The 16912-nt window shown below is 33.4% G+C and overlaps 1 protein-coding gene across 1 annotated transcript in view; it reads right to left on the bottom strand.

Annotated features, from left to right (window-relative positions):
• The window catches only part of KIF16B (kinesin family member 16B), a 222028-nt gene that overhangs the window by 134307 nt on the left and 70809 nt on the right, over positions 1 to 16912 (bottom strand). The window contains exons 11-12 of the mRNA XM_044663419.1: positions 16054 to 16119; positions 9678 to 9737 (exon numbers count right to left, since the gene is read on the bottom strand). Of these exons, the coding sequence (XP_044519354.1) occupies positions 9678 to 9737; positions 16054 to 16119 (126 nt within the window). The remainder of the gene's footprint in view (positions 1 to 9677; positions 9738 to 16053; positions 16120 to 16912) is intronic.

Here is a 16912-nt window from a genome sequence, read left to right on the forward strand (position 1 = left end):
TTCTTTTATCCCCCAAATTCCTGAAATTTAGAAGTTGTCTATGTTTACAGATCCAGGGAAGAAAAAAGGGCCAACCTTTTTTTTTTTGCTGGACCTCAGGGGGAAATGTTTGTTTTAAATTCAGGGAAGTGTCTAGCAGACTCCCTATGGTCATGTGGGAGACTTTGAGACACATTACCTATGATTCCAATGGGTCTTAGGGCATGGGGATGTCAAAGGTCCCCACGCAGGGGGCAGTTTAAATTCAGAGGATGGCCAAAAGAATGCCTCTTGATCTTCCTGAGGAGCTGACTGATGTGTGGAGAGGATGGGCTCTGGCGGTAAATCTAAAAGCTAGGCAGGCGTAGTCATATATATATTTTACCAACATGGCCATGGCTTTAATTAAACTACTAATTTCTATTATTATATCAGTCTTTATCATTTTTAATCTTAACACTCATAATATAAAAAATAGCTTTCAAAAAGATTACTAACAAAGAAATTATAGATAGAACATAATTCCAATAATGCAAGCACAAGTGAACAAGAAAATGGCAGAGTCAGCATTTTACTCTTAATAGAAGTTCTTTTACCTGATAACGTAAAAATAATGACAATCTAAACAAATCTGACAAGTTAGTCCCCAAAAAGTGAAGTTATAAGGGTGGTTGATTCACTTTGAAACAGTATCAGTGGGTTTTTTAATTATTTGTTTAAAATATATAAAAATAAAAACACTTTCCAATTAGTTTTCAAGACTGATTAAATGACATAAGGGAAGATGACAATTTACTAGTCAAATTTCAACAAAAATCTTTGGCATATGGTGGATAGGACTTAAAAAAAAAAGAGTATCATAATAAGGACAGCCTATGATGCACTTCTTCCACCTGGAACTATATATCTTCATGAAGAATCTTTTCCAGATATGATAGCCATTATAAGCAATTATTAAAATAATATTTTATATTATATATATTATATATATTATATATGTTATATATAATATATATTATATATATTAAATAAAATAATGTATAATATTATATATATTATAAAATAATAAATATTAAAATAATAATTAAAATAAACTAAAATTAGAACAAGACCTTTGGATCATCGTTATTAAAATGTGTTAAACCAAGATTTATAAAAAATAATGAATCAAATTCAATTACAGGTTTTCACTAAAAATCATTATTCATTGTAGGTAAGAACAAAAAGATTCCATACCACTGGTATATTGAATCAAAATAATTTTTTAAAATACAGTATAATTCATGTCTCATCCTGTTAAATTCATAATTTAAGATTTATTATTTAGATATTAATAACATGTACATAACTTATAACCAAATGTGTATTAGGAATGCATACTCAAAAATACTTTATAGATAGGCATACACAATGAAAAATATTTAGAGATGATTGATCTTCAGAATAAAATACAAACTCATTAGTCTTGAGACTTCATACATGTTAACTACCATTCATGGGGAATCCATTCCAGTCAAAAGTCTAATTCTATGACTACTGGTCTAGAATATAATCCCTTTTTCATGTTTTCTTGTTAAAAACCCTTCTCTTTACTCAAGTCAAAGCTCAACCACCATATACAAGAACCTAACTTGATTACTCCAGGTCAAAGTGTTTTCTTCTTTATCAAATTTTCCTAGACAACTTGGTCCAGGTATCTTTTTTTTCTTTGATCATTATATTTTGCATAATTCCTATTTATATTTATGTTCTATGGTACAAGTTAGAATATAAGTTTTAATAAGCAGGGATTGTTGTTTAGTAATAGTAACTATCATTATTATTATAACTAGCATTTATATAGTACCTACTCTTGTGAGGAAGTTTACTAAATTATTATTTAGGAGACCTAGCAGGAAGGGCTGGAGAATTCTAAATGCAATGGAGAAGCAGGAAGTATGACTCTCTCTCTGAGAAGGACTCCATGGTGGTTGGGACAAGTTGTAACTGATCCTGGAAGACCTCAGAGGAAGTGGAGTTTGCACCCAGATTTCTTGATATTCAGAAGGAGGACTGTTATCTACTTGTGGGAGATTTTTGGTAGAGACTATTAATCCCAACCTGAGTTGCAGGTTAACTTGGGCTGGGTTAGTTCCCAAAATCTACCCACCTGAAGAAGTACAGATAGGGGTCCTAGAAGAGCTGCAACATCGATATAATGTGTCAGAACTCTGCTGTGAGAATACCCACTTCAGTCCTGCTATTCTTTGGGCCCTGTCTTGCTTTAGGTCTCAGTTCAGTGTAGACAAGTCCCTCCCCTGACCCTGTGGTTTGCCCATAGTCTGGAAGTGTAGAAACCCTTATTCCCATCCTTTAGACCATAGTTCCCTTAATTAAATTTGTTGTTACAAATCCTCTTGTCATTTGCCTGCTGGTTTTCACAGACCCGTTGTCTATGTGGAGCAGGGTGACAGTTAGGCTTAACTGTCACTTCTGTCAACAGTCATTTTCCTTAATGGTTAAACCTAGTTTCCTTGACTTGTTAAGTCTCCATCTATTGTTCATTCCTGTCTCCTACTCACCCTTCTGAACCCACATATAATATTTAAGTTAACTTCCCTGGTTTTCCCCATAAGACTACTATGTACCAAACACTGTGCTAAGTTCTTTTTACAGATATTATCTTATTTGATCCTCTTAAACACCCTTCTTGAGGTATATGCTATTATTATCCCCACTTTCCTAATTGAAGAATCTGAGGCTGAGGTTAAGTGATTTGCCCCAGATCACACAGATAAGAAGTGTCAGAGGGTTGGATTTCAATTCAGATTTTCCTGACTCCAGTCCCATTCTATCAACTGAGCCACCTATTGGCCTATTTTTCATCTTGGTACTGTATTCCTAATATCTACCATAATGCTTTATAGTATATGCTTCATAAATACTGAATTGAAGACTAGCTCTCTTACTATAAAGTTTTTGATGAAAAACTTAGGGAAGCAAGTTAATATAACAAAATGAGGAAAAGTATAAGTCAGAGATTAATTAGGGTTATCAATGGAAACAAAACCCTTAAAGCAGAATAATAGCTAACATTTATTTAGTGCTTTTAATATTTGCAAACTGCTTAATATAGTCTCATTTGGTCCTCACAACAACTCTATGAGATAGGAGTTATCGTTATCCCCATTTTATAGATGGATCAACCAATACTCAAGAGAGATTAAGAGACTTGCCTGGGAACACACAACCAATCAACGTCTAAGGAGAAATTCAAACTTAGAATGTTCTGATTTCAAGTTCAGCACCTATCCATTACACACTGAGGTAGCACCTAATATTTCCAGAAGATGGGAATATCACTCCATCTTTTCAAAGAAAGTTAATAGAAAATAAAATCTCTATTTAGACATGAGGTTTCAAAAAAAAAAAACACTAATACATGGTTGGTAGTTATGAACTTGAACTAAAACAATCTGGAATGTGCAAGGAAAGTACAAAATGTAATGAAATATTACTATACTATTAAAAAATCACAATACAATAAATACAAAAAGCATGAAGAGACACGTAAACTGATACAAAGTGACAAGCAGAATCAGGAAAACAATCAATATAATGACAACATTATAAGTGTAAAGAACTATGAAAACAAAAAAAATGAAACTGAATGAGGAAACTGGACACTAGAGTCTCCATACCTCACCTCCATATTCCTCACCATCCCCTAGTCCTTTGCAAAAATGGAGAACCATACATGTAGGGTATTGCATTAGCAAACATCAGACTTCATTGATATATTGTTTAGTTTTGTATAACTTTTTGTGTTATTTGGAATTTTTGGGGTTCCACTGAGAGGTATTTGGGGCTCATTTGAGTTTTAAATATTTAGATATATGACAAACTTCCTGTGGATGTTTAGGGGATTTAGAAACTACATTTCCCATGATTCAACAGGTTTCCGGTCTTACGTGATGATGTGAGTGAATGTAAAGCATGGCTTAAATAAAAAGAACCTAATTGGGTCGGGCTCTTCTTGGCATGAGGGAGAGGTGGAGAGAAGGTATGGTGGGGATTTTGAAATAGATCTTAGCAGGCACGTGGTCATTTTATATTTTATCAACATGGCCTTAATTAAAATACTAATACTTCTTATAATCTCCATCTATATTTATTATAAACATAACACTTTCTAAAAACTTTCTTCATTTCTTAACACTGTATTATAAGGAATGACTTTCTGAAAGGGAGCATGGAAAACATAGCAAGGGAAATGTGATATATAACAAATTATATCAATAAAATTTATTTTTTAAAAGAAACTAATTTTCCATTCAGACTTATCAAATATTTAAAAAGTGCTATGTCCATGAAATTAAAAGATCCTTTATCTTCTTAAATTCACTATGACAATGTATAAAAAACATGCGTGATTACTTAAGGTCAGGATTTCAAACTGGAAATATCTAAGCATTTGTTCATAATGAGACTAATAACCTGTAGTTAAAAAGGATGTACCCTTATTAATACAATGACTACATTGGATTTATTTTCATAAATAAAAACTTAAGCACAGCTGCAAATGCTATGGAAAGAAAATGTTTAGATTAAATTGAATTTCATATCAGTAAAAACAGAGGGTTTCCCTCAACCCTTTGTTTTCTAGAGTTCAAGAATTTGGAGCCCCAGGCAACTTCCTGCAGACTAGTTTCTACCACACAGGAGTCAAGTTCCATAAACCTGCATGTATCATATGCCTGCACAGTGATGCCGCTACTTACAAATACTACCCAAATCCATTACATTAAAGTAATACATATAGGGTTTCTATTAGAAACGCAAAATTCTGTAAAGGCAAGAAAATCTCATACTGGTTTCTATTCTGGAGAGATAATTTTTAATGATTATACCTGATCTTAAAAGTGAAGTAAACTAGTTAAATATGTCTTGATGAAATACAAAACAACCAATTTTTTAAAGGACACATTCTACAACAAAAAAATCATACTACCTAAAACTAAACAAAAATAATTTATTTTCATTGTACTTTGTATACAAAAAGTTCCAAAAGAACCCAAATCCAATGGGAACTTTACTTTGAGTATTTTTCTTTCTCATGTGGATATTTGCCATTCTATGTTCCCACCCTGCACCTAATAGAGTAATAAAGTTGTAGCATAATGTCTACTTAAACTATATTACTAGTAATTGCTAATTATGTTGTGCATCACTATAGATTCACAGAATGTTAAAGATGAAGGAGACCTCAGAAATCATCTAATCCAATTCATTATTTCACCAATGAAGGAAACTAAGAAAGAGAGGTGATTTCATGCACAGTAAACACACTGGAACACTAGAGATTAGAAGTCAACTTAGTCCTATGCTCTTTTCATTAGATCACACTAACTCAGTGACCCAAAAAAAAAAAAAAAATACATAAATCCTTCTTTCTCCTAGCCTTGATACAATTCCATACAATTAAAATCTGATATACTATAGTTAACTTATAGCATGTTTTGTCCCCCAACATTACACTGTACCATAAAGCCATTACAATGCTATTGCTCGATATGCCTCTCCACACTTCTTAGTGAGCAACTATCAAAGCCCCTATGTATGACAATGAACAATGAAAGAAATCATCAAATCAAATCTTTTATAGTAGGAGATAAGATATAGTTTAGAAAATTAAAAAGTAAACCAAGTCCTCTTAAATAAGATCTCACTACTAATTCCTAATTCAATCTTTGGCCAGGCATTAAATAAAATCAGCCCATTCTGTGCATGCCATCTGCCAGGAAGTTTTCCAGCTCTGTGCTATACCCCCAAACTACTCACAATTTATTCTGGGGAAAAAAAAAAACTTAACAGCTATTCAGAAGCCATGATAGCACATCCCAGGGTTTAAAAAAAAAATTACAAAATATCAGTATGAAATAATCAAAAGGTCCATGTACAAATCAGTTGCAGGAAGAAAGTGGAAGAGGGGAAAGAATAGTTCTTGTTCCTTTCTCTTAATTTAGAATCATTTACAGTGAGCTTTTTAAAGTAAGACATAAGACATCTATAGAAACCCAAGTAAAATGTAAAGGTAAAATGTACACTAGAGTAGTGTTAAGTTTTAGCTTTATAAGACAAACTAACTCCAAAACTAAGCAGCAAGAACAGCTGCTACATATGGAGCAAATAAAGCCAAGTCAACAAATGTTCATTTGAGTCTACTATGTGTCAAGTCACCATCCTAAGCATTGTAAGAGGGAAATTTTAGGTATTATATAGATATATATTTAAGGTGTGGCCGTCAGTAATCAATAATTCAGATTGATTCAGATTTAATTCCATTTTTATTCAAATTCAGATTTAATTCCATAATTAAAATAGACCCAAGTCAAGATCAGGTTTAAAGTAGTTTATTTACAATTAGGAAGGGTAGAAGGCAAGGGAAATAGAGAGAGGGAGAGGCTAGTCCTGGCCTGCAGAGGCCCAGAAGGGGAGAGAGAGGGTTAAAAGGCTCTAGCGCAGTCCCTTGTTCTTGATTTGTTACTTATTGTTACTTATTGTGAGTGTGGGTAACTCATCTCCCCTCTCCACAAGGGAGGTGGGATGATATCATCTCTGGTGAGTAGAGTTTTGACTATGAATGCGCTAGAGCTAATTCCATTTACACAGCATGGGGGATTCAAAGAAAGACAAAGCAGGCCCTACCCTCAGGTGCTCACAATCTAAAGGAGAAAAAAAAACATAATTATGTAAAAACAAGTGCTAGCTATATATGTGTGTGTGTGTGTGTGTACACACACACACACACACACACACACACACACACACACACACATACACACACACATATATATGCTAAATGGAAGATAATCAACAGAGGAAGGGCACTAGAATTAAGAGGGATTAAGCCAATAAAATCATCCTGGCAAAAGACAACTAAATAAAGAGAAAATACTCTACAATTTATAAAATCTAATTAACCCCAAAACAGAGACAGGCAAGGCTAATAATTCCATTTTCTAAACTAAGAAACTCTGGGAAAGAAAACATAAGAAATCTCTATAAAGTAAATCACAAGAGGAGTTAAAACTAGGATCCAAATCTCTAAAATCAAAATCAGTTACTCCATTCATCCGTCAGCAGCCATACTGCCACTCTAAAATGGGGTGTAAATGATTAATAAGTTTTAAAATATTCACAAATTCCCTATTTATTACCACATACTAAAAACCTATAGTGATACACTCCTGATGGAGGAAATCAAATGTGAATTTTAAAATAATTTTTTTGTTTACAAGTATCTAATATGTAAATGGAGGGTTCCAAAAGTCTTAGTAGAGTGTTTAATAACTTGAGAAATATAAATGATACATATTATTAAAAAATGATAAAAAGTTTATTCATTCAAATTTCTTTTTTACTTATTCAATTAAGGGAATTTTGAATAATAGTATGAATTTTAAATTTTATCAGATAGGGCATTATGTCATTATGCATTGAATGACACCTTTAGACCAGTGGATTGGTAGAGGTCTTCTTGCTTAACCACCATGGTCACCTAATCTGGCACCCCTTAGCATTTTTTCCACATTCTGGGCTACTTATCTAACTATTTCTTCAGGCTAAGGAAATGAAGCTATATGATACAGTAGAGGAAGTTACATTCTATCTCAGTAGTTCTCCAAGTGGGGTCTAAAAGCAATCTGTCAAGGTAAAATCTACTTTCATAATAATACTGAGATGCTTTAATTTCTAATATGGTAAATACTGATAAATATAACCCATATATATAAAAGTCCTCTACAAGGTTCTCAATAATTTTTAAGATTGTAAAGAGGCTTGACAATTCTATCTAATTTATATAACATAAGTTCCCTTACCTCCATATCTCCAACCCTCTATATCTTCATCTAATCTCTCTTCCTTTGCTCTAGTTTCAGAGAATGAGACAACTTTCCATCTGTCTAAGGGTAAACCTTCCATTTTCACATCTGATTCCATATCTCCTGTGTCCTCTGGGAGCTTCCTTAATTATGCTTCAATTTCTACTTACTTCTCTCCCATTGCCAATATAAAGGAATAGGTCTCCCTTATCCTTAAAAAACAAGATTTTTTAACTTTAACATGCATTCAAATTAAAATCCTCTCTCTTTCTTACCTATCACTTTATCTCATTATCACCTAGACTAGCATGACACTTCCTCTTTTTGCCTAATTATTTTCCAAATTGTCCTTCACAACACTGGCCAAGTAATTTTCATAATGAATTATTCAGATCCTATTTTATCAAAAATTTTCAGTTTCTCTCCAAAGTCTACCTAATAAAAAAAATAACTTCTAATCTTGGTGTCCAAAGTCCAATATACCTTTCCTTTTGCCTCATCCTATATTTTATGAAAGATTTTAATCAAAACAGAATATTCTGTGATCCATTTTTATCTTGTCTTATTTATCTTGCCTCCATACCTTTGCTCATATTGTCCTTTACATCTGACATGGACTTCCTCTATCTCTTCCAGTTGATATCTCTCCCTTCCTTCAAGACTCAATTCATGTATCACCTCTTCTAATAGGTTTTCCCTGATTACTTCCTTAGATGAAAGTGACCTTTCTCTTATTCATAGCATCTTATAGCATTTTTCCTGTTCCTCTTATTTGTACTTATTCCACTCCCCCTTATGTTATAGTTACATGAATACATGTCTTCTCTATTAGACTGTAAGCTTCTTAGGAACAAAGTTTGTATTTTATATATCCTCTTGTGCACAGAATCTCTTTCTGAATGGTTAAATGAATGAAAAAATCTTAAATCCCTTGAGGGCAAAAGATTTAATGTCATGTTTCATTCTTATATACTGAATGACTAGCATAGGCTATTGCATACAAGAGATACTTGATGAACATTTGTTTAACTGGATTTTAGATACACATTCACGCTGCTGATTCAGAAAGAAACTCAACAATTGGCCATTTTCAGTTCTACAGAAAATATTTTCTCCTCAATATGCCAGAAATAGGAATCCTAAGATAACAGTCTTTTCATCACTCCTCATCAAAAGAGAATAACAAACAAAAGATTTTAGACTTAGATTTTCAAACAAAGAAGAATCTTTCAACACAGGCAGCCCACTGTTGTGTCAATCAGCATAAAGTTAGACAAGAGTGAAAACTGGGAGCAATGCATATTTGTAATTAAGGAGGATATAAAAATATAGTCTTTACTAAATAGCTATTATTCACTAATGACTCCTGTCAGAAACTTTTATCACTTCTTTCTAAGATTTGGAAAGGTAAAAAATAGCCTGTTAAAAAATTATTAGTTTAGCATTTACTGAAAACCAGTCAAGCAATGGCTGTAAATTTTATAAAGATAGTAGTTTCAAATTACTTTTTTGCATTTGATAACACATTTCATTTTAGTTTTAGCAAAAGCATAAAGATGTATTAAAGTATTTGATGGTCTTGAATATTCAACATTCTGTGCTTTGCTGAGTCAAAAATGGAAAAAGATCCAAAAGGAAGAAGAAAATTACACAAGTCTCAACATAAATGTAATAAATACCAAAAGTAACTTTAATGCTTATTTGCCTCCCACTCTTCATCACCCAGAACAATTTTTTAAAAAACTAAACTATGCTAAACAATTTCCTACACATTATTTCAAGCAAACCTTAAAAAATTATCTGAAGAAAATGAAATCTTTCATCAGTTCTTACTTTCAAAATATTTTGAGTTTCATTCCACTTGTTTGTCCATTCTTTGGTCAATTCTTGTACCTGAAAATAAATAAAAGCGTATTGTTTTTCATGTTCAGTGAAATGTTCATTGAAAAAGGATTCCTTTTTCCTATTTTTTTCCTATTATTCAACAAAATTTCCAAACCCTTGATGATTTATGACATGTGAAAATGGGATTAACTCTTCCCTGCTCATTTTTAGATTTAATCATCCAAAGTGTAAACATCCCACTTACACTTGAGTGGGGGAGGTCTGTAACCCAAGTGCAAAAGTGGACTTTGGTGATTAAATCTAAAAAAGGCAGGGTGGAGTTAATCCATCTTCACAGACAGTATTATACTTTTTAAGCAAAATACCCCAAATATTTCCCAGATTCTAATTCAAAGAATTTTATGGCATTCTGTAGCTGTTTCCTTATGTTGAAGAGCTAACAATATCAGAAATTTGCAAATGTAGTTGAGTTTTAAAGTCTGCACCATACAAATGAAAGAAGTTTTCATAGGTATTAATCAACCTTAAATAATCAAGGATGGCAGCTTCCTATTTAATTAGTAATTTTGCTTGACTATACTTTAGATACTAGGAAATAGTGATTTACTTTTCTTTATAATTAGATGCAGTGATTAGACAATCTCTGAGACTGCAGTTTTCTTTGAGATAATCTGCTTCAGTCACTAATTAATAGATTTTCCAAGTCTTTTTTTTATTTTATGACTCAATTGCTATTTTAATAAAAGCAGAAATGTAATAAAATAAACTTCATTTCATTATTGTGAAATATATAATGGATATATAACCTGAAATATATTGTAACCTAACACATCAATATAGGAGCAGCACTACAAAGTAGATAAAGTGGTATGCTGGGATCCAGGAAGACAAAGGATTCAAATCCTTACTCTAATACAAGTTATCTGATTCAGAACATCTGTGCCTCAAGCAACTTTCTAGAACAATCTACTAAATCAAAGTAGTATTTGATGAAAATTTTGTTTTTCAATGTGAATGAAGATATTTTGAAAGCCCAATGCAATCAAAAAAGTTATTTCTTACTGTTTAAAAAGCAATTAAAAATAGATCCTAAAAGGCACAAATGTAATTCCTAAATTAGGTCCTAGAAAACAGGAAAAAAAAGATAAGAAATATATATGATGTGGATAAAATGTGTTTAAGAGGGGATGAACCTAAGGAGATTAGGAAAAGCACAGGATGAAGACTTCATCCTTTCAAAACTTTTTTGTCTGCTGCCTACTGCCATCTCTCCTCATATCAGCCACTATTTTCTTTCAATACTCCTTGTATTTCCAGTAAACATGCCTGCCTACCCATACAATTGAGGGCTCCTTTAATTTCTGTATTTTTATACTTACAAAGAAAGGAAAGAATTCTGATTGTGGAATCAGAGGATCTTGGGGTTTAAATCCTGGTTTGAGCATCCTGGGGGCTCAGTGGATTGAAACCTCAGATACTTCCTAGCTGTGTGACCCTGGGCAAGTCACTTAACCCCCATTGCCTAGCCCTTACCACTCTTCTGCCTTGGAGCCAATACACAGTATTGAATCCAAGATGGAAGGTAAGGGTTTTATTATAAAAAAAAAAAATCCTGGTTTGAGCACCTGTTAAAATCTGTGACCTCATTGAGCAAATTTCAATTTCCTAATTTGTAAAACAAGGAGAAATGACCCAGATAGGTCCTTTCCAAATATAAAATCCTGTGAAGATATGGATATATTAATAAGAAAACTATGGGTGTATGTATACATCGTAGATATGTAATTAAGAGTGTTAGCCTTGGCATCAGGAAGCCCTGGCTCAGAATCCTGCCTCAGACAGTCTGAGAAAGTGACTTCACCTCTTTAGGATCTAGTTTCTTTCTCTGTAAAATGGGGGAAATAACAGCATCTAACTCACAGAATTGCTTTGCTATATGAGGCCCAATTAAGATTATGTAATATCAATTTGTAGTAAATACAATCTGGTTTTATTCAGTGGCATGTGAGGAAGCATGAGGACAATAGATGGTAGATGTAATCCAGAGTTAAGGATAATTAAGGCATAATGGGGGACAGGTCAGTGGAAAAGAGAGTGTTTCTATACTTGAGGGTTGTGTAGAATTTAAGTTGTTTACCAAGGGGTCGAAATAAAGAAGAAATGAGAACATAGTCAGTGCAGGAATGAAAGCCTGAGAAAGGACCAAGAATGGAGGGACTGGTGGTCACCATGAGGCTGGAGAAGAGGGTACGGTCTCATAAGCTAGGAGGAAAAATGTGATAATAGGAGATGAGAAGCACGTAGAGGACTTTCAGAATTTATGGGCATGAAACTAATTTCTCCTTACAACCCTAAATACTACTTAGAAATGAATGAATGCTTAATGCCAATATCTACAATCTTCCTACTATGCAAGGAAACAATGATACATAGCCCTGAATTGCTTTATTGACACCACCCATCTTTTTCTTAATAGATTTGAAAGGAAAATTACTAATGCCAGCTACTCCAGAGTCCTTTCACTGTACACTAACCCTATTAAGGGATAATTCAATGTCAGATATCTTTTATGGTAAAAATACAAATTATAGGATTCTCGAAACTGTTTTGAGTTGTTGGGGTTTGGGGGTATTGCCTCAGGGTGCACAAAGAAGCTAATTTGAATTACCAATAATATTCCTTCTTCAAAAGGCTGAAACTAAGAAGATGGGAATACTGAATTAATATACAAAATCATTTGTGGATAAAGAGTTAGCAGCTGTTTTCTAGTTAGAATTTTCTTTTTGAAATGCAAAACATCCACACTCCCAGAAATTTCTCATCAAAGGAAGTGTTACCCAATCCCTTTGAAATATAATTAAATAACTCTTAACTAATGAAAAACTACACTTCTTAAGTATTTTGCCAGAAATTTTGATTACCATAATCCACACATAGTTTTTGGAAAAAATTTAATCATTATGACACTGTTTTCTTAAAAAGCTGCAATTTTATAATTTTAAGTATGGTAATGATCTTTAATACTAATAATATACACTAACTTAAGAAAAGAAGCAAAAGACTAGAAGGAAGTCCTCCCAAAACATAGTAAGATTTGCGAGTAAGACAGGTAAGTTTCTGTCAGCATTCATATATTTTCTATTAAACTAAGCTAAATATACCTGAGATATATTAATAGGACAGGAGGAACCTCTTCTACTGAAAGAGATAAGCATGTTCTCTTGGATACCACTGGGAGAAGTGCCCAGAGAGTGTATGAACTAAGGGGCTGGCCCAGGTTCACATAATTATTATGTGTTGGAGGCAGAACTTGAACTCAAGTCTTCCTATTTAGCTTCTTAGCAGCTACTAAGCCACATATACTACCTTCAAATATAACTAAGAAATAATTAAAGGGGGGGGGGGGCAGCTGGGTAGTTCAGCGAATTGAGAGCCAGGCCTAGAGATTCCGGGAGGTTCTAGGTTCAAATCTGCCCTCAGACACTTCCCAGCTGTGTGACCCTGGGCAAGTCACTTAACCCCCATTGTCTAGCCCTTACCACTATTCTGCTTGGAGTCAATACATAGTATTGACTTCAAGACAGAAGGTAAGGGTTTAAAAAGAAAAAAAAAAGAAAAGAAACAATTAAAGGAGGCAGGTAGGTGGTTCAGTGGATAGAGAGCCAATCCTAGAGGTAGGAGGATCTGGGTTTACAACTGGCCTCAGACACTTCCTAGCTATGTGACCCTGGCCAAGTCACTTAACCCTCATTGCCTAGCCCTTACCACTATTCTGCTTGGAACAATACACAGTTTTGATTCTAAGATGGGAGTTAAGTTTAAAAAAAAAATCAATTAAAGAATACATAGTGTTATGGGGGATTTTAGGAAAGATGTTATGGGGATTTGGATGGATGTTATAAGGGACTTGCTAGGTAGGTAATATGTAATAGTGAGATGCAGGATATAATATGAGGCTGAAGTCAGGGAGTATAACACTGAGGTAACAAAGATTTCCAGGGAGAGGAGGAATTAATCTAAATAGGCAATCAGCAGCAGCATACAGACTAGGACTTAGACTAAAGACAAACTGAAGGGAAATAGACTGATTGAAATTAACTACAGGCTTTAGTTAATTTCAAAGGAAGGGACTTGTTTTGAAGTTACACCTTCCTTCAAGATGGATACCTCGGCTTCCCTCAAACCCAGAGTATGTTGATTCTATTCCTCTTCTTCCCTTTCTTACTAATTAACTGACAAAGTAACTAAAAGGTCTGTTTTAAAACACAAAGGGGGAAGGGAAGCAGGAATGGAGTTTGAGCAAGGATCTGCCTTAACTCAGCTCTCAAGGTGATTTTGAAATCAAAATGGATTATGATGATGGCTACCAAACCTCTCTAGATAAAGTATTGCAAGAGTAGAGTTGAACTCTAGCAGATTTGAACTAACTCTCTGTTTCACTCTCCTTATTCACTCCTATCAGAAATTTAGGTAAGGGAAAGGAAGGTAGGAAATGAGGTAGAGTATGTAGATTCAAAGGGTTTATCTAAATTAACAAATCTCGAAAAACACTCCAAGACTAGGCTAGGTTTTCAATCTCAAGAAGGAGAAGAGGCAGCTCAGCTAGCCCTGGTCCTCTCCACGAGTTCCCAGGTCCAACTGAAACTCTTTTTCAAGATTCTAAACTCCTAATTGACATTAGAACTTAGCCAAAGCCTGTAAAACTGCTCTGTCCCCACTCTCTGTACTACAATAGTCATTTCAGTGGGCAAAGTGAATTAAGTTTCAAAGTGAAAATATTTCAGGAGAAAATGGTAATTGCAAATGAACATCTATACTAATGCTATTTCTAGATACAATCCATGTCAGGATCATCTGTTTTCTAGACAGTTGACTTTACAATAAATTCTCTTAAGGGAAAATCACGATCTTCCTCCTTGCTTCCACTTAATTATTTGAGTTAATGAAACCATAAAAATTATTTTTCTTTCCATAATTTTTTAAATTACATAATATAAATATATCCTATTTAGTCAGGCAGGAATACAGCTAATTTTCAAAACATTAACTTATTCTAGTTAGTCCTTAAAGTGTACCTTCATTTTCCAATATTATTTCATTCTCCTATTAGTCATCATCATGCCTTGTACTGTGTGTGCTCTTCATAAGTATAGCCTAATTTAACCTAATAATTGTTTATTTCCTTCTTCCCTAACCAGGAAAGCATCTGCTCAGAAATACACAATACACTCTCAATAAAATTCAGAAATTGTCTTTTCAAACTATATTACATTTGTAAATTAGGTATATTATTTTTGATTTGCAACAAAATGGAAGTAGATTGATTTTTTTTAAGATCTCTGACTACAAAATTTCAGACTACTCTGTGAGAGAAAAATAGTTTAAAAGAATGAGAAAAGAGATGTAACACATTTTAAATAACTTTTATAAACTTGTAATGACAGACATTAGTTTATCGTGTAATTTACTTCTAATCCACCATGATCTTAGGCCACAGGGAAGTTTGCTGTTTTCTTGGCTTAATTATATATGATGAAGATGAGTAAATTTCTATACTAACCAGATAGCCCAAATAACCTTTTAACTCCTTCAACTTCTTATAAATCTTAGTTCAAGTTAATTCTTTTTCATGTAAGATATTTCAACTTTCAAGTCACTTGAAATTTAGACACTAACTAGTTGTCTGACCTGGAAAAGTCACTTTAGTTTCCTCAACTGCAAAATGAGGATAATAATGGTACCCACCTCCCAGGGTTGTTGTGAAGATAAATATCAGTAAAGCATTTAGCACAGATTCTAGCCATAGTAGACAGGATATAAATGTTTATTCCCTTCTCTCCCCTGACCCACAGGAACAAAAGAGGCAGTGTGGTTCAGAGCTGACCTTAGATTCAAGAATACCAGGATTCAAGTCAATCAATCAATCAATGAACATTTATTAAGTACTCTGGGTACTGTGCTAAGCATTGTGGATACAAAAAGATGTAAAAAGACTATCCTTGCCCTCAAGAAACTTACAAATCTAATGCCTGCCTCTGCTGAAAAGTCTAAGATACTCTGGGAAAGTTTTAGTAACTTTAGTAATCTCTCAGTGCCCCAGGCAACAATCTACATGCCTAATTGCATTAGTGCAGAAAGTTTTCTCAGTATTAGTAGAGGAAATTTTTTATACCAAAACAAAATCATGCCCAAAAAGCATATTAAAAAACAAAGAGCTACAGCATTTGTTTCTTTAAAATGTTCACTTTTCTTGAAAAGGGAGAATTAAGAAAAAATATAGTTAAGTTTCAGACACCAAATACTAAAATAAAATGCATAATTCATAGAGATTCATTAAACAGAATGCAATCATCTAAGTACTTACTCTTGCTTCATTCTGCTGGAGTTTCTCCTCCATACTCAAAGCTGTTGGAGAGTCCAATAGTGCAATCTAAAATTAAAATATAAATGAAAATAATTATTAGTAAGGAATAGTGAGGCATAGAACACATTTTTACCAACATATAAAGAAGGATATTATATGTGAATAATTCAATGTTATTCACTTAATACTATAGATACATCTGGAATAATGATCTCCCACTATCTCCTACTAAAAATGTATTATTATTAAATCTATAAACATACTGAGTTGCTTTATATTAATCCATCTGAATAATTCTGGATTATTTATCAATCTATACATAGTATTCATGCTAACAAAATAGCCATGAATGTGTGTACAAATATAGATATGCATATATGTATACCTTTATCAAATCTAATAACTTTTAATAACTTGGCTTCTTAAAGAATAATTAAATCTCAAAAAAGCAGGGGAAGGGAATATACCTCAAATGCCACTGATAAATTATTTTAAAATACTGTATTTATAAAAAATTTAATTAAAAATGCTTCAAATTTGTGTGTGCATAGGATGTGACTTATCACAGAAATTTTATTTTTTTTTTAAAATTTTAAACCCTTAACTTCTTGTGTATTGACTTATAGGTGGAAGATTGGTAAGGGTAGGCAATGGGGGGGTCAAGTGACTTGCCCAGGGTCACACAGCTGGGAAGTGTCTGAGGCCAGATTTGAACCTAGGACCTCCTGTCTCTAGGCCTGGCTCTCAATCCACTGAGCTACCCAGCTGCCAGAATTACCCAGAAATTTTATTTTTAATGATAACTAAAATAAATAAGCACAAGAAATCATACTTTGGTTGAAGCTAAGGGCAACTAATA

Source organism: Gracilinanus agilis, chromosome 2 (genome assembly GCF_016433145.1).
Source record: "Gracilinanus agilis isolate LMUSP501 chromosome 2, AgileGrace, whole genome shotgun sequence".
In the NCBI taxonomy this organism is placed as follows: Eukaryota; Metazoa; Chordata; class Mammalia; order Didelphimorphia; family Didelphidae; genus Gracilinanus; species Gracilinanus agilis.